At 42.9% G+C, this 24,157-nt stretch overlaps 1 protein-coding gene across 1 annotated transcript in view; it reads left to right on the top strand.

Annotated features, from left to right (window-relative positions):
• Positions 1-24,157, top strand: part of SPTLC3 (serine palmitoyltransferase long chain base subunit 3) — a 134,995-nt gene that overhangs the window by 77,183 nt on the left and 33,655 nt on the right. The window contains exons 7-9 of the mRNA XM_004754211.3: positions 5,340-5,445; positions 13,706-13,925; positions 21,773-21,899. Of these exons, the coding sequence (XP_004754268.1) occupies positions 5,340-5,445; positions 13,706-13,925; positions 21,773-21,899 (453 nt within the window). The remainder of the gene's footprint in view (positions 1-5,339; positions 5,446-13,705; positions 13,926-21,772; positions 21,900-24,157) is intronic.

Here is a 24,157-nt window from a genome sequence, read left to right on the forward strand (position 1 = left end):
TAGGAGAGTTGCCATGGGGTCAGAGCCCTGGGCAGGCCAAGAATTTGGAGAAGTCGGTATAAATTAATTAACATTAATTAGTTAGTTAATTAATTTTTTTGAAAAGGTGGAGAAACAGAACCAAGGTTCTGCCTAAAGGCATTTAAAAGAGGAGACAGAAGAATGAGTGCAATGTTTGTAGGGGGAACTCTTGGGTTCTGCCTCTGAGGGCTCAACAGTGTTGTTTCCGTGGAAGTTCAAACCTAGAAACAGCACCAAGACTACTTTTTATGAGCCACAACATTTTAGATCTTAAGGTCTGACTTGGACTCCTGAACTGGATTGTTTTCTTTTTTCTTTCTTTCTTTCTTTTTTTTTTTTTTTTTTGGATTTTTAAAAAATTTCTTTTCAATGTAACAGAATTCATTGTTTATGCACCACACCCAGTGCTCCAGGCCATACATGCACTCCATATTAATAAATACAGCAATCGCCTCAATATGCTCTAACAACAACTAACAGTACTGAACCTTTGCTGTAATGAGCCTTTTACATGTACTAACTCATTTGAACCTCATAAACACAAGGCACCTGCTAGGATTATTCCCTTTTTTACACGAAGAAACAGGGGCACAAAGTGGGAAGGAGACACAGAGCTAATAAGAGCAGAGCTGGAATGTACACCAAGGAGAACTGACTCTAGTTCCCATTCTTAAGCATAATGTACTTTTACCTCCTTTTCAAGCTGCCTCTCCCTGGCTGGTAAAGGGCAGGAGCCTCCCTCTCCTTCTCCCATGCAACTCTCCTTGAGCAGGGCAGTTGGGCTAGGCAGATGCAGCCACGGTTCACGCTGGTTGGCCTTGACCTGAGACGCAAGACCCCAGCACTGACTTCTGAGCTCCCACATCATTTCCCAAGTCATATCTGACCTTCCTGCATTGACTTCAATGGTCAAGTTGTTTGTACGATCCTCCCCTCTGGTACACAAGCCCTGCCCCTAGCACCTGCCTCACCTTCAAATCAGCTTGATCCTTTACTCCCAGTTGCCTTGGTGCCCTTGCAAGGAGATCACCTTGCTTCTTGCAGGCCTGCCGGAAGGCCCCACAACACCTCTCCACATACGCACAGGGCTATCAAGAAAATCTGAACCAAACTATTTACCCAAACTGCAAAACTTAATGTACCAAATTTTCCAAGCATGAGAAATTCCCCCATAAATCTCAAAAACATTTACGTTGCTTACTAAAGTTAGCCATTATGATTATGCTTTCCCCCAAAGGCTAAACAAGGTATATGTCCCCCATCATCATCTAAAAAGTACATATAATTTATTTATCATTGTTCCCAGCCACTTGAGTAATATTGCTTCACAGTTCGCACTTCAGTTCAATGTTCAAGGATGAAACTGAGCATCTCCCAAAGAACAAGAAGAATGGAGGACGGCTGGAGAGCAAGGACTTAGAGTAACCAGTAGTGTTCCTTCATCATCCAACCGTCTTTTCACTTAAGAGGCAGCTGATGAATGCCTGTCACGCGTAGGCATGATAATATTTTTGGTGAGGAGCCCACAGAACAGGGAAGCGGAGGGTGTAGCTAAATGCACCTCGAGGTGGTTTTCATGGAGCTCTGAAGGACAAGGGAAGAACCATCAGCCACACTGGGCAGCGTAGGAAAACAGAGCTGATAATCATCGCAACCACATGACTGGCCCTGGACCCAGAGCCGTGCTGGTATTATCGGGGCTTTGAATTTAAGGACAGGCTCAGGAACAAGCCCTCAAAGGGTATTTGTCACATAAGCCTGATGGTAGTTTCTGGCACATCACTGGATGATTCCAAGTATTTAGCAATTCGGTAATCTGATTCACCATACCTGTGACAAACCAGGGCTTGCTTTGCACAGATCACCAGAATGTGGCCTCCATGCCTTCATTTTTTGATAGCTAACAGTTCCTCCCGCATCATGCCAGCTCGCTCCTCTCAGCCCTTCACAAACCAAAGGAAATCACCTCAGTGAGCCAGACAGTGGCGAATGATGCTGAAGGCATTGATGATACCCAGACTTGAGGTCCAATTACGAGTCCATAGTGTGCAATAAGTTCAGAACGATATTATAGTATTGTGTGTGTGTGCCTCGAGGGCATCAAATTTATTTTTTATTTTAATTTTCCATCTCTCAGACCTTTCTTTATACATCAACAAGAAACTGGTTTGTTTGGGTTTGGTTTTGGGTGATTGGTTTTACAAACCTTCTGGCATTGGTTTGTTCATCAGAGAAAGCAAAAACCTAATCATTCTTTCCGACTTCTTAGAGGTGTCATGAGAATTAACTTAATGCAAATATAAGTGCTTTATTAAGCATCATTATTTAAAAATCCCTTGCAGATGTTAGCGTGTGGCTTGATGAAATAGTACACTCTCACAAGGCCTGCAGAACATAAACCACAAAGCCCTAAATCCTGCGGGTCTGTCACCCACACAAGCTCTTAGCATTAATAGAGCAAGACCCTAAGAACCAAAGAGAAGCTGCCAGACACTAATGTGGGTCTGGAATCCCACACTGAGTGAAGTCATCCCTTTTTCTGCCCAGCTTCTCTGTTTCTAAGGGGCTGGTGAGTTCCTGCTTACTGGAAATAAGGTGGGAAATAAGGCTTATTGATTTTCACCCTGCTCAAGAATCCCAGTGTGTGGACACCAGCAGCTGTGTGATGTTTCACCAAAGCCCAGCCCCGTGGAACTCTCTATTCGAGTGGAACAGGTCCCTGCCATAGAAGGGACCATGATTCCTCTCGCTTCCATTAGCAAAATGCATGAAACACTTCATGGCCATTGAAAGGCTTGTTCTCTGTCCTGCTTATTATTAAAAGAATGGGGAGAACCTTCTGTGTTTCTTTAGTGGTGTTTATTTTAAACCTAATCCCAGGCTAAGCCTATAATATGTATGGGATCTATTTGATTGCATAAACAATAGAATAATCTCTGCCTATACATATTTTTCAAAATCTTAGAATAGTCATTTTTTATTTTTTTTATTTTTTTAAAAGATTTTATTTATTTGTTTGACAGACAGAGATCACAAGTAGGCAGAGAGGCAGGCAGAGAGAGAAGGGGAAGCAGGCTCCCCGCCGAGCAGAGAGCCCGATATGGGGCTCAATCCCAGGACCCTGAGATCATGACCTGAACCGAAGGCAGAGGCTTTAACCCCCTGAGCCACCCAGGTGCCCCAGAACAGTCTTTTTTTTTTTTTTTTAATAAACATATATTTGAACAGTCATTTTTTAAATGGCTGGTAGTTTCGTTCACTTGGGTTTGTTTTTATTACTATGGCATTGGGACCACACTGATCATGTGTCCTTTCTGTACCAAACAAAACTTATAAATTCCAACTCCCAGAAGGAAAAACACTCTTTAAACAGGAATGATTTTATTCATCATCTCTTCATTCCGTTCAGAGACTAAGAGGCCTGCAGTAGATTATAGAAAAAGGAGCTGTCTCCCTCAATCACAGGGGCTCCTTCAACATCTTAGGAACCCAGCCTAAAGAAAAATGTCCATACAGGCGAAGGTTTATTATCCTGGAAATTCTCGAAGAGCTGCTTTTCATTTCCTTGGCTGCCATCTAGTGGGTAATGATGTCATGTCACTAAAACACATGACCTCTGTGAAGACAGATGTCTGCCTGTCTTTAAAACAAACCCCCCAAACACAGGTAATTAAAGAAATATTATTGCAGACATGAGGCAATTATTCTTTCTCATAACTTCTATTTAGATCCAATGTGTTATTCTCCTTCCTTTTTCCATGGGAAGGCAACCGATTGAATGATCATTGATTTGACACTAATATTGTGCACTCGGACGAACGCTGTAAGGAAGCCCTAAGGCAGATCCACAGACTGGGAACTAAAGGGAAAGTTTCAGGGCGTTCCATTGAAACCAAGAACCTCAGCTAACATGAGCTTAGACCAGTGACAACCCAACGATTAGCTGTTTCTTTGGCACATCTGCTTCTTGTTGCAGTAACCAAAACCCATATTGAGACTGTGCCGTTTTAGATTTATCTCTACTAAGTTTATTCTATGAGCATTTTTAATGGGGTCTCTAATTCCTGGAGGACATTATGTAACAGGTCAGCTGTTTAGTAGCATCTCCGTCTTTCCAAATTACAATCAGATTCCAGACTAAGATACATCGGTATTGGTTTCAGATTCTCAAAAAGGGAGGGCTCAAAGAGGTTCAAAAAAAAAAAAAAAAAAAAAACTACACAGTAGAAATACAAGGAGTCTAAAAAAACAAGCCCATAAGCCTCTGCCTTTTATCTGTCTCTCTGGGCTTTGCAGGTTAAACACACACACACACACACACACATACACGCAGCTGAAATGTAGACCCATCTTTCCCAGTGTTCTCTCAACCAAAGCCCGGTCATCTACATGTGATTGCAGATAAATAAAAAGTCACTATTAATTATATTTGATGCCACAAGTTAAGAAGAATATTCTAACAGACATCCACCCTTCCTTGTTCTACATGACCATGGGGCTTGAAGAAGGGACAACAGCTCTCATTTAAGGCAGTCGAAGGTAGTGGTTCCGGATGTGGGTCATGGTACAAGACTGCACGGGTTCAAATGGCTTTGCTGGCTGTGATCATGACCTCAGGAGACTCACCAGACTTCCCTGTGCCCTGGTTTCCTGAAACATAAAATGAAGGTGCCTCCTCTGTAGGGTCATGGTAGGATTAGAAGAGTTCTTACAAAAAATACGCCTGGAAGGATACCTGGAATGCAGACAGGGCTCAATAATGGGGAGCACCTATTAATGTGTCCAGATGTTTCCAAGTAATTTGCAAAGGAGTGCGGATGGTTCCCCTGACTTGGAGTTCTGAAACCTCCAAAGATGGAGGATGTCGAAGGTCAGGTCTCAAAGTACAGATAGTGAGAACCTGCCAGCAAGGCCACCACTCTGTACAAACTCAACTAACTCTATAGTTTATGATATCTCTGTGAGTTCATTTTAACCTGGTAACAAAGCTGAAGTCCCAGGGATGCATGTAATGTAGCATTTCTATCTCTGTTGAAGCAGGAGAGGAGAGCCTTTAAGAGCTTATGAAACAATGTGCCTCCAGTGGGGGTTGATTCTGCCTGTTATATAAACCCCACGAGTCATCTTGTCAGAGTTAAGTTGTACTAAAATGTAAGCCCTTCTCTCCCCCCCAAATGTTCTCTGATTCCAATTTTGCTCGCGGAAAAGCTCAGGTCTGAGCCTGAGCCCAAGAAATCTGACGCTGTCTTAAAAAAGAAAATGAGGGAGGATAGAAAAACCTTCTCATGACTCAGTTTCTTTTTTGGTATTATTTAAAGACATGCAAAGCCTTGAGAAGCTCCTGAGAGATGCTGTAATCTATGGCCAGCCTCGAATCCGCAGAGCCTGGAAGAAGATTCTCATCCTAGTGGAGGGCATCTACAGGTATGGAAATAACCAGAGACATGTTAAGGCATCGGGGCCCACAGCGAGCTGACAACTGAGGAAAGTCTGACCTCTCCTAGCTCCATGGGAAAATGAATTGGATGTAAGGTATTATGAAGGGACTGAAGCCAGAGCTGTTCATGTGAGCTGTCAGGCCTTGGGTCACCTGGCTTTTCAATGTCTTCTGCATATGACAGAACGCTTCAGAGGCTGGATTCTTGTGAAGGTATCCTCAGAAATTCCTCCCAGAGCACTGATAACTTGCATTGATTCTCTCCACTACCGTTGGCTGCCCACAATTTCAAAGACCTAGAGGTGCTGGGTCACTCAACATCAGAACGCTTCTTGCCTGGGGTGTGTGAGTTGCTCAGTGGGTTACGCATCAGATTCTTGATTTCTGCTCAGGTCATGATCTCAGGGTCACAAGATGGAGCCCTGAATTAAGCTCCACACTGAGCAAGGAGCCTGCTTAAGATTCTCTACTTTCCCTCTCTCTTTGTCCCTTTCCAGCCCCCCACTCGAGAAAAGGAATGATTCTTGCCTTCATGGCATTGCTGGTAGGCAATGCTTCTAATTGGAGAGTGCACCCAAATACAAGTTGCCTGCTGAACTGGGTCAGTTGTTGTCATTAGAATACAAAAAGCCAGCCCATTTTCCACAAGGTTAAGACTAATCTCAAAGACAATTCTTGATCTGGAGCTGGGAGCTGCTAGACTTAGCATCTGAAGGTGTGCTCAGTTTCCCACGGCTTTGAAGCCATGCAGACAAAACACCCACTAAGCCACTGAGAGCTTGTACAAGGCCCGTTGTGATGGAACTGGTTTCATTCTCTGTCTGAATTGGTTATCACTACCGAAATGGAAATTGCCTCCAGGCCATTCTTCTGTCGAATGCCCTTGTCCCTGAGCCAAGGAAACATCATCTCGGAGTGCTCCCTCCTTAAATCAGTTCTCAAACAATCTTCACATTCAAAGAATTGAGGGAGTTTTTTCTTATAATTATGGAAAAGTGAACAATATTAGATGGAAGGGACTGAAAGCTTAGCCTCCCTACAAGGAGAGGTATGCTCGCAAAGGAGACTTAGATCTGATGGGACATTCCACTCAGCCGGAGTGTGCATCATTTCCATTCCATGAATGGATAACAAGCAGCAGAAGAAACGTGTCTCCACCCTTCTTGGGAAAAAGAAGTGCGTTCTCTCGATTTAAAATAATAATATTAATGATAGTGACAGTAATAGTAATAATAATGAGCCAGGTACTATCTTGTTTTTTTCCCTCAGCCTCACTGTCCTAGAGCCTGGTGTTCTGGATGTCCCTAGTGCTACTGTAGAGTTGCAAAGATGGCATTGCCAGTTTCCAGCAGCCCACGTTATGTATCCCCATCAATAACTCCTCGGGTCAGCCCCCAGATGATACCCTATTTATGAAGTCTTTGGGGTCACCCTGGAGGAGTATTCTCAATCAAGGTGATTCCCTTCCACAACCCGCCCCTATCTTGGAGAATTTGGACAATTTTCAGTTGGCACAACAGCCACAGAGTACTATTGGCCTCTAGTAGGCAGAGGCCAGGGATACTGCTAAGCATCCTACAATGCATGGGACAGGCCCCCACCGCAGAGAATCCACCTGCTCAAAGTGTCAACAGTGCCAAGACTGAAAGACCCTACTATAGAGTCATTCAATTAATAATTCAATTTTATGAATAGTTTACTCACTATCCTTGAACTTGCTACTTTTCAGAAATAATCTTATTGACTCTGGGCTGTCATAACCTCAAGCCCAGATCTTTCTCCCGGTGTGATCTGTGCCAGCTGCCAGTCTGGGAAGAGAGCCTTTATCTAAACACATGTCATTCAGGCCTGGACATGTGGGAGCATGGATCAGCTGAGGGAGAGCAGACTGGGCATCTCCTTTAACCAGAATTGACAGAATCCAATGGCAAGTAAACAGAACTTGGTTCCACTAAAGGAAAGTTGTGTTTGAAGTACTTTGATTATAGCTGAAATTAAGTGGACCGGACCACCAGCATTTTACTGTCAACTAGTCCCATCAGTTACACAGAGAACTCACTCCAGCAGCTGGGCTTTTCATGGCTGGGCCTGTGTCCTACCACCATGATCTCAGGAGGACAGCAGAGACAGGTGTTGCATTTATTTGTATGAGGAAACCTCCACTTTCCTTGGATTTCCTTCATAGAGAGCTTCCTTTTATCTCATCAGACGGAATCTTGTCTTTATGTGAAAGTGAAACTGCGACCTCCAAAGGCCCATACATAGCTAGGAAACAGGGTACCTCTAAAAAAGGCTTGGTACTTCCTGGGGCCTCAGTTTCCTCATCTTCAGAATAAGGCTAACCAAAACTGGAGTTCTGGAACATAGTGGATGTTCTCATTTGTTGCTGTCACCAAAAAATGAAATTACTTCCCACAGAATTTTCTAAAAGGCCAAGGTTAATAATGTGAAATCAACAGTTCACAAATGCACTTCTACTTGTTAACAAAGTGCTATGGACACATACCCTGTTAACATCAACACAAAGCCTCCTTTGAATTTTCACTCCTGTATTTTTTTTTAAATCTATGGCTGTGGTTTGTCACCATGGGCAAAGCCCCCCCCCCACCCCCCACCACAAATGCCTCATATAAATCAATTTTTCATAATTCCTAAAAAAAAAGAGTCAGCCTAATCAGACAGTTTCAGGCAGGTATCAAGATAGAAAAAGCAAATACCAAGTCTAAGAAATCCATCAGTTCCACAAAAGCAGTTATGATAATGATAATTATACTAACAATAATAACAATAATAGGGTCACCATCCATAAACCGTCTTGGTCTCATTATATAGAGAGAGAATATGGAGGATCCTGGATCTGGAGAGAGGCCTGGGATCAGGGCTCAAATCCCAGTGTTGTCACTTACGGTTCTGTGCCCTTCATAAGGTTCTTTTATAAGTATTAAATAAGATCATAGAACCCCGTTCTTGGCAGAAGCCCAGTCTGTGGTAAACCCACAACCAAGGGCAGCTGTCTGGATCATTAAATTTCTTTTCAGTGGAGGAGGTTGCAACATGGAAAACAATAAGCTCTCTGCATAGTGAAGCTGTTTTCTCCACCCAACTGAAGGATGGATGTCAGGGGAAGAAGCTTGCATTTTCTCTGTGTCTGCTTCTTGCTTCCCATGTGTAATCTTGAGGAAACCTCCCCATTCTCTTTGAGGTTACTGTGAAGAGGAAGACACTTAACCCAGGACAGATAACTGAGATGAAATAAAGCCAAGGTTCAAACCAGGGAGCCCCACTGGAACAGAGCTCCAGTATCAACAGAAGACTCCACCCATGTGCCCCCATCCCATGAAATAAACATGGAAACTGTAACAGTCCTCCAGGTGGCCTTCACCATTTACCTACTCAGGGCTCAGTTTCTTCATCTGTAAAAATGGGGAGAGTGAGACTTGAGATCCAAAGTTCCGTGAGTTCATGGTCGGGGGCTTAAAATTACAATCATACTATTATAGTGTTCTCATCTGCATTTTCTTTTAAGTATTACTTTAAAGTCAGACTTTTCTAGTTTTGTGTCTCTGAAGAGTCTAGTGGGTGGATTCATGGTGGTCAAGAAGTCTCGAAATTATTCAAAAATATACTAGAGAAGGGCAGGGGGTCCCCAACAGCCTGGGAGATGAAAGCAGCATGACTGGAGCTCAAACGTTCAAAGTCAAAAGTAGTGAGAAATAGTGACCAGCCCTTCCAAGAAACACATACGTAAATAAATCTTTAAATCTCAGAATGCCGTTCTCTCTAAGGGTGTGAACCCTTCTCCCCAAAATAATGGAAGCTTAAGGATTGAGAACTTTAGCCTATGATTTAAATACCTACAGGAAAAAAGGAAAAGAAAGCACTTTATTTTTATATATATATTTTTTATTTTTTATAAACATATATTTTTATCCCCAGGGGTACAGGTCTGTGAATCGCCAGGTTTACACACTTCACAGCACTCACCAAAGCACATCCCCTCCCCAATGTCCATAACCCCACCCCCCTTCTCCCAAACCCCCTCCCCCCAGCAACCCTCAGTTTGTTTTGTGAGATTAAGAAAGTACTTTATTTTTAATTAGTCTTAGCTCTCTTCTTTTTCTCTTTTTACCCTCTTTTATTCCCTGGATTATACTTGGGGCCCACCAAGGAGATTTTTTCCACCATGTAAGTTGGCAGACCAGTGGTTTAATTCCAGTCCTGCCAACGGATAATATGCTTTCTATGTGGAGGGGAAGGTGGTGAGAGGGAAATTTCAAAAAAGAGTCTTGCCACTTAGCTAATACATTATGTAACAGAAACGATATAAAGAAATTATTCATCAGCTTGTGCTTCGAGACTAATTCAAATTCTTGCACAGAGCTTCAAATTAAATAATGGAATTATCTCTACCTACAGTTGTATTTTAGTTGTTTTTCTTTCATTGAAGTCAAAAGAAAACACAACTTGCCATTCAGGAAGAAAAAAAATAAAACACCATCCTTGTTTTCTTTTTCATTTCTGGCACTGTGTTTTTGACAGCAATTTACAGGAATAACATAGAAATCCCTTTTCTACGCATGCACCAATCTCAATATCCCACTGTAGGAAAGGGTTCGATTCAAATGTGTTCACATTAAGAAAATGAAAACTTAGCTCAGGTGAATATAACTCTTTATAAAAGTTGAGTTCTACCCAGGACTCATGCGTGCCCTGTAGTAACTCCAGAAATCAACAGTACTGTAGAGTCATTAATCTTAGAGGAAGAAATATAAACCAGGTGGGCAGACTCCTAACATCAGCTAGACCAGCCCCAGCAAAGGATGGCTAATTAGCTGCCTCGAGTGTCTGCAAACTGTTCAGCATTAACTCTGGTTCCTGCCAAATTCAGTTCCAGAACAAAGAATGGTTATTTGTGACATGTCAGGTTTTCAGCATAGTTGTGTTACCAACTTCTAACATGTTAAAGATGAGAAGTAGATCCTAGAATTTTGAGGGCATATAGCCATTTATTCTGTACGACACCCATATGCCTCTTTCCTGGAAGATTCAACACCGAGCATTGTTAAGGGCTCCCCATTTCTCAAGTCAGGCCTCACTCCAAACATTTCCTCCTATGCTCCTCCTAAGAAAAAGAACAACCTAGTGAGTGCTTGTTATGCATCAGACACTTTACAAACATTATTTCTAGAAAGACCTTATGAGGAGGGTTTCATCATCATGCTTTCTTTACATCTGAGAAAATGGAGGCAGAGAACACCGTGTAAGTTGCCCAAGCCCTCGGTTGGTAAGTGGTGTGGCTACACTCTAAGGCCAGTCAGATGGCTGTACCTTCTCCCCTCATTGGAAACCATGGTAACAAACAATTAATCTAAGAAAATACTGGAGTTAACTCACAAACTTATATAAGAGAAGATGAGTGTCTTTGGTTTCCATTTCATTAAAATCTGAAACCAACCATTCAGAATGACTTTGTGAGAAACACAAAGGCAATAAGCTGGACTTCATTAAAATTAACAACTTGGGCTTTGCGGAAGACCATGCCAAGTGAATAAGAAGACAAGCTACAGACTGGGAGAAAACATTTGCAAAAGATACATTGATAAAGGACTGTGATCTAAAATGTACAAAAGAACTCTTAAAACTCAACAGTAAGAAAGCTAACAATCTGATCGAAAAGACCTTAGCAGACACCCCACCCAAGAAGGTATGTAAATGGAAATACACATACAGAAAGATGTTTCACATCATATGTCATGGGGGAAATGTAAATTAAAGCAATAAGATACCACCACATGCCAGTTAGGATGCCAAAATCTGGAAGACTGGAGAGGATATGCAGCAACAGAAAGATTCATATATTGGGGGGGGGGCGCCTGGGTGGCTCAGTGGGTTAAAGCCTCTGCCTTCGGCTAGGTCATGATCTCAGGGTCCTGGGATCGAGCCCCACATTGGGCTCTCTGTCCAACAGGGAGCCTGCTTCCTCCTCTCTCTCTCTCTGCCTGCCCCTCTACCTACTTGTGATCTCTCTCTGTCAAATAAATAAATAAAATCTTTAAAAAAAAAAAAGATTCATATATTAGTGGTGGGAATGCAAAATGACACAATCACTTTGGAGGACAGTTTGGTGGTTTCTTACCAAGCTAAACATACTCTTACCATACAACCCAGCAAGCATGTTCCTTGGTATTTCCCCAAACTGGTGAAAACTTGTGTCCACACAACACCCTGCACATGGATGTTTATAGCATCTTCATTCATAATTGCCAAATGTTGGAAGCAGCCAAAGTATCCTTTAGTCAGTGAATGACTAAGTAAACTGTGGGGCATCCAGACGATGGAACACTATTCAGTACTAAAAAGAAATGAGCTCTCAAGCCATGAAAAGACACGGAAAAAAACTAAATGCATATTATTAAGTGAAAGAAGGCAATCCCAAAAGGCTATACGGTGCATAATTTCAACTACATGGCATTCTGGAAAATACAAAACTATGGAAACCATGGAAAGATCGTAGTTGCCAGGGGTTGGGTGGGGCGAGGAATGAATAATGGATTTGTAGGGCAGTAGAAATAGTCTGTAGGGTATCATAAGGATGGCTACATGTTGTCATACATTTGTCCAAGCTTATAGAATGCACATCACCAAGAGGCAGCCCTCATGGTAACTATGGACTTTGGGTGACAATGATGTGTTGGTATAGGTGCATTTGTAACAAATGGACTGCTCTTGGGAATGTTGGTTATAGGGGTGATGATGTGTATGTGTATGTGGGGCAGGGAGTATATGGGAAATCTTTACCTTCTGCTCAGTTTTGCAGTGACCTTAAAACTGCTTTCAAGAACAAAGTCCCCCCCCCTTTTTTTTTAAATAAATTCCTTTAAAGAAGCCAAAAATACAAATGCTACGCTGCTGGCTAGTCTGCTCCCTCCAAACCAACACCTCTTGGCCTGAGTCACTGCACGACCAGCCGGACTATTTTGACTGGATTGACCTAACACTTAAGTTTATTTTTATAATGCATTAAATTTAATAAATAAATTAATTAGGAAGAAGGGAGAAGTTCAAAGTTCAATTGGCGTCAATTGATTAGTTCTTGAAATAAACTGCTTGAGCTGTCTGACAAGCTCCTTTACATGGTGAGGGTGAGAGTCTGTGTGTTTTCATAGAATTCGCCTGTCAGGGAAGTCAAAACTGTGTGTGGTGTAGACACAGCCCACAAAGTGTTGTGAGAACTGATGAAGGCCGAAAGTCCTTTTAAATCCATCGAGTTCCAAAGGTGCCATGTAAATGTAAGTTTTACTTATTTATTTCCTTCATATTTTTCCCTTTTTTGGAGGACTTGAAGTGTTTTTGCAATTTACAATACCATGAAAAATTAAGCACTCAGGGCTAAAACAAAAAGGTTCCTCTATGGCAGTGGTTCTCAAAGTGTTGTCCCCAGCCAAGAGTACGATGTCTCCGGGGAGCTTGGTAGAAATACAAGTTCGTAGCACCCCCCCCCCACCCCAGCCCAGAACTTCCCAATCAAAAACTCAGGAGCAGGGTAGAGGGGAAGCAGTAATCTGTGTTTTAACAAACTATCCAGGGGATTTGGATGCTCACTCAAGAATGAGAACAATTTCCCCTAAATGAACAGAAAGAGGGGACATTACCAGATGCCTCAAAATAGCCTTTGACTTCCAATGAGCAGTGAACAAGAGATCCTAAGAACTTTCTCTTGTGCTTTCACTAATACTATGTGTCTTAAGCAAAGTTCTTTTGTGTGTTTTTAATTCTTACCTTTAATCTTTGGCAATTCAAGCATGAGTCTCTGTCAGATAGAACTGGTCAAATAGACAACAGCAGGCTGACAAAGACAGATTACATAAAGCAATTTCATTAAAACTAGCAAAATACCTAGAATCCAAAATGGTCAGTCTAGTTACACTAGTTGACTTTACAAATAAATTGATCAACAACACAGTAAGGTCATTGTTCATTGGGAATTAGCTATAACAACTCGGAGCACTTTAATCCATCGAACGTAATTTTTTTTTTCCCAAGTAAAATAATGCCAGAGCAGCTTTACAAGATTGAGAGGGTTGTTTTAACCAACTAAGTTATGCCTTAGGAAGAAAGGAATTGTGTGTCCCTGTCACCACTGACTGGTGTCAGGACAGGTTGTCTGAGAAGGATTGGAAGGAAGACCATCACGGGGCTTCCCAGGAAAGTGCACACAAGTGACAAGCATTTCTCCTTCTGCCCTAGCATGGAAGGTTCCATCGTGCGTCTGCCTCAGATTGTGGCTCTAAAGAAGAAATACAAGGCATACCTCTACATAGACGAAGCTCACAGTATTGGGTCCGTGGGCCCAACTGGCCGGGGTGTTGTAGAATTCTTTGGACTGGACCCTCAAGATGTTGATGTGCTTATGGGCACATTCACCAAAAGCTTTGGAGCCTCAGGAGGTTACATAGCTGGAAGGAAGGTAAGCCAGGGATCCCTGTGTCTATTTAAAATCTTAAAAGCTTTGGGATGCCTGGGTGGCTCAGTGGGTTAAAGCCTTTGCCTTCGGCTCAGGTTATGATCCCAGGGTCCTGGGATCGAGTCCTGCATCGGGTTCTCTGCTCAGCAGGGAGCCTGCTTCTCCGCCCCTCTCTGCCTGCCTCTCCGCCTACTTGTGATCTCTGTCAAATAAGTAAATAAAAATCTTTTAAAAAATAAAATAAAATCTGAAAGCTCTGGGGACATAGTCTGAGAGCTTCAGCTCAGTTCAGCACACCTCAGTAGATCATGGCAGCCTGGATACAGTGGGTCCAAAGCCAAATACGTCCAGAATGGCAAAGAACTCGCCCTCTAATGGCGAAGGGAAGAGTGTGATACGTAATCACATTATAATAAAATGACAACACCAGCAGTGTACCTACGCAAAGACTTGATACAAGGAGAGAGATAGTTAACTCTGCAGGTAGTAGCTAAGGAGTCTTAGAATAAATATCATTCTCAAAGGCAGAAGATGGAGGGAGGGTATATTTTAAAAAGAGGTAATAATGTATACCAAACCCCAGAAATGATAAGGGAAGGTTACCGAGCTGTCAGTAGTTTGGTTTTGGGGGCATGAAAAACATAAAGTAGATAACAGCAACAGTGGGCAAAAAATGAGGTTGACTCTGCTACAGGTTCTGGGTTTTAAGAGTTTTCATCAAAATCGTGGCAAGATCAGAAATGCCCTTTTAAGAGTTTTTCTGTGCAAAATAATTCTTTCTGCATGTTGGATAAGCCATAGATCAAATTGGGTCACCCTCTAATACCTTTTTTTAAGATTTCTTCCCTCCTTCCTTCCTTCCTTCCTTCTTTCTTTCTCTTTCTCTTCCTTTAAGTAATCTCAACCCCCCAGTGTAGGGCTCAAACTCATGACCCCTGAGATCAAGAATCACATGCTGGGCCAACCGAGCCAGCCAGATGCCCCTCTCATATCTCATCTATAGGACTTAAAATTCTGATCTGATGGGATCAGACTATTGAGTGTTGTCCCAGTCATTTTGAGCCAATATCATCAAAGGGGTTGCCCATATAAACCAATAAATGTTTAAAAGAAACTAAAGAAAGGAGGGAAGAGCCAGGGAGAAAAAGAAAATGAAAAATTCAATCCTGGCTTTGAGGGGTAAAGAAGCCAGTGGTCTGCCCTATATCCAAATCCTAATAGCTATCTCACACAGATCTACACCGGTCCCAAAGTGACTTGTGACACTGATCTTGGTTCCACCAAGGAGACACACCAGACCCAAATCCACACCATGCAGGTGGCATCACAGCTTATCCAAAGTTCCCGATTCCTTACTCATTTTTACCAGCAGGAACAAGAGTTCAGACTCCTGATAAACCAGTTAGACAAATCAGGGACTGCAGCAGGAGACAGTCTGGCCAATTGAAATCCTATGATTTAAAACAACAGATTTCACTGTGACCATGAGAGGCACAAATGCTTCAAATGTTCAGGGTTTACAGTGGTCTTGACCCTTCAACAAGCATTACTTTCTTCTGAGCTCAAAGCACTGTTTTCCATCCTCCCTCCACTGGCCTGTGGGAATTAGCTGCGTAATGCTAAAAACATCGGGAATGCTTAGGATCCTACAAAATTAAGCTGAATCTGGTGAAAGGTTAAATGTTCCTTCCTCAGCGGTGGAAGCAGAGGGATCAGAGGTTCTCAAATTTAGGAGGTCCCTTATCCGGGCTACATGGCTTTGTGAGCTTGTGGTTTTGTGATTACTTTAGCAGCAGTTCTGAACTACAAAATTTTTAACCAAGCGTAACTCTGTTTCCTGAACCAAGGGCACCTGAATAAACTAAAGTGAGCGGATCCTTAAAATGTTGTCAAATTTGGTACATGTCATATTTTCCCCTTGGAGTTCCTTCATCGGGTATCCACTTTAAACAAAGGCTCATGACTGGTCTGAAGTTAGGACCAGCTCACTCTGGCTCCCTCTTCCTATCCATCCTCAAGACACTAGGACTGTTTTAAAAGTGTATTTATTCTTGTCTATGTAACTTGTATTCATTTGGGGTAGATACTGCAATCGTGGAAAATCATTACTCACATTAATCACAATTCAGAAAAATGTGTAGATCTATTTCCTTGCTCTTTAAAATATTCATTTTCTACATGCTTGGATGCAAAGAACTTCATCATCCCTACGCCTCCTCCTCCCGTTCCCTTTCCAGGAGCCTTTGTCTTCTCTTCCCCCTCCATACTACGCTGCAGTCTCCAAATTTACCACTAGATGGCAGCAAGAATTAGAGTCTTTGGCAGAGGGCCATTAACCAAAGAGAGCTTTAACTGCCCTCAAACAGCAAGATAGATACAAAACCTGGAAAACATAGGGCAGTTTCAAGACACGAAGGGTGAGCCAGAGACTGGAGGCCACTTGGGAAAGTGTTTATATGCATCGTTCCCTGATTTCAAAATCAGTCAAATGCACACCTATCTGGAACGGTTTTGATGAGTTTCCTTCTGACTTGATAAGCCCAAGAGTTAATGGAATTTTTGCATCTGCTCATCTGTACCTTTATCTTTTTAAGTTATGTTAATTTCAAATTATGTGTAGTTTCCATATAAGTCATAGTTTTTATTCCCCTGGATTTTGAATTACTTTTGCAAAAAAAAATTTGACTTTGAGTTTGTTTTAAACTATGCTTTTTCACTGAAAGGACAGAGGATTGGACAAATGCTAACAGTTTTAATTTGAAAGAAATCTTTCTTCTTGATTATTTAAATATTTAGAGTACAGTTTTTATAGCATTTTATCATATTTTTTTCTTGGTTATTTTAGAATGTATATCTCAATTTGTGTGATGGGGGGGTGATAACTGCAAAATATCCAGGATTCTAACCAATCGGTACAAAAGCAACAAAATGAACCATAAAAATGTAAAAGCACACACACTGGGACTTTACATTTTCCTGAAACCCTAATAATTTCAATTTCACTATGTTCATGCAGATCTTAGTAAATCTTGAAATTTGAAAATAGTTACTTGGGTCCAAAAATCTAGAAAAAGATAAAACTGTCTGGCTCTCTTTTTATATGTCAATGTTAGCATTAGTAGTAGAGGAACTATATTCCTAATAACAGGTTCTAGGAGGCTCTAGAAGTCTTCTCGAGCTAGTCGAGGTCAGGAATGTGTATATTAACAACCAGACAGGTCACAAAAGGAGAAGTGTTCGGAAACAAACAAGGGGAGAAAACGTTGATTTGCTAAGATAGTATCTCAGAGAGTAGAGATTTTGTCTTGGCCTTGGGCTGCCTGTCACAGAATGTCCAACAAAGTCATTTCTGCTTGTTGGAATTTATTGCCCTGGCCTTGACCTTCTCTCCCCACCTTAGGGAAACCGGCAAAACTGTCTCTCCAGAGCCAGCAAGAGTTTGCAATTTTGTTCATTTTGAGTCTGGAGCTACTGTAGATGATCTGTGAACAACCCAACTTGGAACGCTCTGTCCTTTCAAGACCTCTGAGGTCATTACTTCTCTCTACCTGACAAGAGCTCCATGCCATGAATGTCTTCTTTAGAGGAAACCTGAATTGATGAAGCTAGATTTATGTTTATTTTATACTTTGTGTCAGTCCAGTGGCAGAGAAGGTATTTTGTAAAGACCCTGCTTTGCAGAGACCAAATGTTTCTCAGGCATGTATCCTATGTCCCTTTGCATGCCTGCTGCTAACCACTGGCTTTCATAGCCTCCCCAGGCTGAGCAGAGACCTGCAAACGAGTGGAGCAAAGGTAGCCTTCATGACTGATAGACCGCGGGGCTGGAATGCTGGAGGAGGGAAGTCAGACAGGGCAGCCAAGTTTGGGGTGAGCATCAGCCCCAGAAGCCTGGGCGCCAGACAAAGCCAGGCCCCTCGCAGGAGCCAGCCTCAGCTCCGGCTGTATTTAACAGCCCTTTGAAGTAAATGGGGGTCACGGTATGAACACCAAGATGTTTATTCTAAGAGCCTCCTGTCTGATTTCCTCAGCAAACCACCCTTGCCCTTGAACTCCAGGCCTATGGGTAGAGAAAATAATCAGGGTTTCGAACTTACAAATGGACTTGGAAACCTCAATAGGAGGAGACCTCTAACCCACTCTGAAGGAAGACATAACCCAGACTTGCCTCGAAGAGACCAAAGCCAACTCTTAATTCATGGCTCCCAGTGCCCAGTGGCGGAATGCGAGAAGGGAATCAGGATCGGGGTTCTGCAGAAGTTACCTAAGGAGCTCCACCTTCTGAAGCATGCAAAAAAATTAACCCTGTCCACAAACAGACCCTCCGAGGAAGGGGACCCAATCTAAAAGAGATAAGACTGTGAGCAAGAGAGTCTTAATGTTAAAAGGGAAGGATAACTGCCCTGATGAGGCATTTATTCAAAGTAAGAATGCAGGTGACCTTGGCTTTATGAAATTTCCCAATTTGGAAAGGAAGATTACGGGTTGGGGACATTGGGAAGAGCCCTTGAGGAGCCCAAGGAAGCTTTGTTTTGTTTCTTTGTCTGATCTTTGCCAGCGATGCCCCAAGACTAAGAGAATATTTCTGTTCTTGTTCCTAAGAATGCAGCTTAGCAGTTCTCTATATACTTCAGGGACCCTCACCATCCTTCCTCAGTCTCTAAAAACCCCTCTGCTTTTCATTAGATCATCAGTATTTACCAGGCGCCTGCTAGCCTGCTAGGTACATGCTGCTGTGGATTTCAGAAGACTGTGTAACTCCGTCCCTGCTCTCAAGGGGGTCTCACTCACTTTCAAGAAATAAGAGCAATAACCCCAAAGCATTTTGATACTGATGCGATCCAGCCCCAGCCCCCCCCCCCCCCCCCCCCCCCCCCGCGCAGGCCAAGCCAGCTCGCTGGAGAAGAATTATAGTGTGGTGCTAAGGGCAGGGACTCCAGAGTCAGGCTCTTAGGGTCCAAATCCTTGTTAGCCAACCATGCTTTGGTTGGATAATTTTCTGATCTGTTCCATGATTCAGGCATCCCAACTATAAAAGGGAGATAAAAATAGACTGATTGGGCAGATTAACCCATGTAAAGTTCTTACACTGACGCCTCAAGTGGCCAAGGAATATCAGCTATGGTCTTAGGTTCGAGCCCTATTTCGGGGCCTTGCCAATTGTCATCAAATCTGGGTTCTCTTTACTTTAAAACGCTCTTCTCCTTTCTTTTCTTCTCCGTCCTTTACTACCCCAATGAGGATGCAGGAAGAGCTGGGCAGAAAACCTTTGTTTTGCTGGGTGTCCCAATGTGTAGTTCCCTAAACTTAGAACATTGCCCTCGGCCAAACAAGAGGACTGGCATAGACACTTGGAGGAGTTTTTGTGTTTGGGTCCCCTCCTCCCAACCCATGCGCCCAGCTCTAAGGTTTAGTAACTTGCCGGTGGTCACGTATCAGTAAGTGGGAGAGCCAGGATTTGAACCCAAGCAGCCCATTTCCAGAGCTTGTCCTGTAACTCTTCGGTCACGTTTCCCTTCGCGGTGATAACCTTGTCTTGGAAGTACTGGCTTCTCGCTCTACTCCCAATTGACGCCTCCATTCTTTGATGATAAGATGCCTTCCTCATTCCCAATTTTAGCACAGGTCCATGCCTCTCCCCTCCTCTCCATCTTATCAGATCTGCCCATCCTTCAAGGCCAGATAACCTCCTTGAAACAGCCCTTTTCCAGCCCCGGTCCGCATGAGCCCCCATCATAGTGTCACCGGCGTCCTACTCACTCTCTTCCACTTGGCTTCCCCACCATTATCAGGAGGCATCAACTCTCAACAAACAAAGAAAACCCTTGTTGCTGCTCCTAGAGCAACACTGAGCATAGAGCTGGGAAGAAGAGCCTATCTGCAACTACTCTGGAAAATGCCGTTCTCTCTTTAGGTGCTCCCCTCTCTGCCTCCTCCAGAGTGAGCTTTCCAAATACTGTGTGACCAGTGACTTACGTCAGGCCATCATCCTGCATATACGCTTCAGATATAGTGAAAACCCACCCAACTGCTTATATGAGATTCACTAAACAAATGAAGAGATAGAAATTTAATTTTAATTTTAATGTAAGTAGATGATGGCCGCCAGGGACTGGCCTTTCCTTCTCTTCTTAGACTCCCACATCTAGAACAGAGCCTGGAGCAAGTCCTTGTACAAACGTGCTGGAAGGAAAAAATGAAAGCAGGGAAGAAGGCCCAGGAGTAGGGAGAGAAGAGAAAAAGGAGAGGGAGAGAAAGAAGGGAAGGAAAGCGGAGTGAGGAGAGGGGAGGAGGTTGGGAGAGGAGGTGAAGAGAAGAAAATGCTTAGGAATGGAGAGAAAAAAAGATTTAAATGAATTTGAAACAAAAGAGGGAAATAGGAAATCAGAGTAGAAGAAAAGGAAGAAAAGAAAGAAATGAAGAGTGTGAAATGAAGGACAATAGGGAGAAAGGAAGTTGGGGAAGAAGAATGCATGGAAGGGGGGATTCAGAATGAAGGTCACATTGAAGGAGGCAGGAGGGAGAGAGGTCAGGACCTGGTCTGGCCAGGCCCTTCTGTGGGCCAGATAGATGCATCACATCACCAACCACCTGTGAGACAGAACATTCACTTTACTGAGGAAAACGAGCTAAGAATGTTTAAAATGCTTGTGAATGACCATGCCATCCATTCCCCCAAGAGACGTGGGAAAGTGAAGGGTGGGCACAGCCCCAGGCTGGGAGGTAGCCAATGAGAGGGGTTTAGGAGGAGATGCGCCTGCGCAAAGTAAGGCTCCTCCCAGTCAGCTTTACGATGAAATGATCAGAGAAGACCTCTCAGAGGGATTCTTAACTGTCCCCCTGTTCTTGAAGAGAAGGTGGCTGATCCTTAATAGACTCACTGCTAACGCAGAGAGCTAGCATTAGCCCATTAGCTTTTCTGCAGAGGGTCCCCAGGGTCCCAAGCCATGAGCCAGAGCAGGTGAGCCAGTGGATGGTCTGCTCAGCCGGTAGATGGCTGAGCACCTCCAGTGCAGCCCTCCCCACTGGGCCTTGAGTTATTGGAACATCTTAAGGTTTTCAGCAGGCTTACCTGGGACCTTATATTCGGCCTTGGGAGTCAGGTATGCAAGTGAAGAATCGTTCCTACCACCCGAAGACCAGCAGCGAGTCAACACTCCAAGCAGTGCTGCACAAAAATCCAATAGCTCTCTACTGTCAAAGACAAAACCAGAGTTTACTTGGTCCTAACCTGCACTCTGGTTTAATTTCCCACCTCTCCCTTCTGCCACTTCCTACCCCCACCCCAAGTTTTCTTTTCCTCTTTATCTGTCTTCATTCTTTAAGACAATTCTACTTCCTCACTGATGCCTTCCCTGTCTGCTCCAGCCAGCAATACCCCTCTCCTTCATCTGCAATCTTATAGCCCTGTTGCATATACTGGTCTGTGTATCCTATTACTTTTCCTCCTATTACTTTTCCACAGGCACAATCTAATGTTAGATGCTTAAGGGCAAGAACCACATCCTATATTCCTGGATATTCCTAAATACTAAACCAGTGTTTGTGCATGCTAGATATTCAACAAACATTTGGGAAATCATTCTCCTTTGTACCTATGGTTTTGCCTTACAGACCTCAACTCCAAATTCTTAGCATCCCACTTCTGTATACCTCCTAGGTTTTTGAGGGAGATACTAAGAAGAAGAGATAGAAAAAATAAACATTTTGGTGATGCCCCTTGAAAATGTAGACCACATTCAAGAATCAAATGTCTTGTGCATTGGTGGATGGGAGGAAACTAGATACAATTCTCACCACCAACACTAAGACTTACTTGCTTTCTGTTTTGGTTTCCTCTTTTATTAAAGGACCTTGTGGATTATTTACGAGTTCACTCACACAGTGCTGTTTATGCTACATCCATGAGCCCCCCAGTAGCAGAGCAAATCATCAGATCAATGAAATTCATCATGGGACTGGATGGGACCACACAAGGTAAGAGGGTCTGCAGTGGGCGACAACTCCCACAAATCCTTTCTTAGACTTCTCTCTACCTTCCTTCTGCTTCATCAGTCTGCCCCCTTCTCAGATATACACCTTTTCTTGATGAAACCCAATTTGTTAATCAATTTGTATATAAGCCCAATTTGTACATGATATATAATCATACATAGTACAAAAATGTACTAGAACTGCTGCCAACACACACACACACACACACACAGAGAGAGAGAGAGAGAGAGAGAGAGAGAAATGCCTTTTTAAAGCAAAGAAAACTTTCTAATTTCCTTAATGTGATCAGCTAATCTGGATAATTTTGTGTAATCAGTTGCGTTAAAATGAAGCAAACAGTTATGTGTATTTGCCTGCACTTGCTTGGGGCCGTCACTTGTGTTTCCCTGGGCACACAGTAGGACCACTTCCCATTTGAGGATAGGTGGACAAAACACGAACAATAACTTTTCTTTTCCATTTCCTTTTTTTTTTTTTGCATTTGGTCACTACAGCCAAAGTGTGCTACTGTGTTCAACCCAAATGAGCTTAATCTTTTTGAAAAATTGTTTCAGCGAAGCCTTTTGGAACTTGCCTTCTATCTTCTAGATGTAGTTTATAGGACTTCTACTACATGTCACAGTGGGGATACAATGGTGAATAAGGCAGGTCTTGCCACTGCAGAGTGCAATCTCCAGAGTGCATTTATGGAAGTAGCAAAATCTCCCAGCCCCAGGACTGGTGAAGGGACCATAGAATCTATGTGCATTTATGGAAGTAGCAAAAATCTCCCAGCCCCAGGACTGGTGAAGGGACCATAGAATCTATGTGCATTTATGGAAGTAGCAAAATCTCCCAGCCCCAGGACTGGTGAAGGGACCATAGAATCTATGTGCATTTATGGAAGTAGCAAAATCTCCCAGCCCCAGGACTGGTGAAGGGACCATAGAATCTATGTACTCCACCCGAACTCCCAGCTTGTGGGAAGCCCTCCACTGTTTATTGCCATCTTCCAAGCCTACTATTTCAGTATAAGTGTGGGGAGATCCATTTCCCAATTTTATTAAAGCAGCAGTATACTTCACTCACATGCAAATTTTATCCAAAAGTCTACTATCTAAGACAGATTATAACAGAACTGGGCTCTTTGAAGTAGCGTGTACACCTACCTCAGTACTGACAGCCCCTGAGGCCCTTCTCCTGAAGCCTAGCACCCCCCAGGACACCAGTTTGAAAACCGCAGGAAAATGGCTTGCAAAGTGATTTTGTTCCTTCATGTAAAACACAGTAATTAATGGTTTTCCAAAGCCTCTTCCAACCTCGTCTTTGGAGTTTTATTATTCTGTCTCTTGTTGAATAGTTGGTGTGAAAAGGAAATGGAAATCCAATCTAGGGAGGCCACGTGGTGCAATGGTTAGGAGCAGAAACTGAAAGTAAACTGGAATCCTATGGCTCTGTGGCCCCAGGCAAGTGATTTAACTTATCTGTTCAGCTCTGGGCAAGTGACTTCCTTGTGCTTCAATTCATCCAGCTATAAAATGAGGAAAATAATACTGACGAGCTCATGCTTTTGTGAGAATCAAGTAAATTAAGTTATACAAAATACTTAAAATTATGTCTGAAAACAAGTATTTAGTAAGCATCATATAATTGTTTGCTGCCATTATTTGCTACTATTATTGAGATGTTTAGTTCTCAGGGAAGAAGTATTTGGACTACATCTCTGGGATGCTGTAGGAAAGATTCTTATGATGGAAGTCAGGTAAGACTGGGTGTCCTCCAAGGCCCTGGATTAGTCAGGATAAGCAAAGTTATGCTACCATAACAAACAAACCCTGAAAATCTCTATGGCTTAACAGAACTGAGTTTTATTTTGCTCACACCAAGTCTAACACAAATTAGATAACTCTCCGCACAGCTGTCCTCCAAAGAAGCACCAATTAAGCCTACTTCTAGCCTCTACGGTCCCCGTGGCAGGGAACAGAGAAACTTCAGACTGGAAGTGACACCACTTGCTTATAGTCCTTTGGCCAAAACCAGGCATATGACCAGACCCCGATTTGTGGGAGGAGCTGGTAACTTAAAGGATGTGGATATGGATAAGCAGAAATCTTTCAACCTGTTAAACTTGAAGCTGGAAATAAAGCTGCATCTGTGCCCACATGAACTGTCTGATTGTATGAAAAAATTAGTCTGGAACCAGTGGCTGCTCACAAAGCCATTATTAATGATCTTATTGAAATTTATTCATTTCTCCTTTT

Source organism: Mustela putorius, unplaced genomic scaffold (genome assembly GCF_011764305.1).
Source record: "Mustela putorius furo isolate JIRA1106 unplaced genomic scaffold, ASM1176430v1.1 tig00000253_pilon_pilon_pilon, whole genome shotgun sequence".
NCBI classification, from domain to species: Eukaryota; Metazoa; Chordata; class Mammalia; order Carnivora; family Mustelidae; genus Mustela; species Mustela putorius.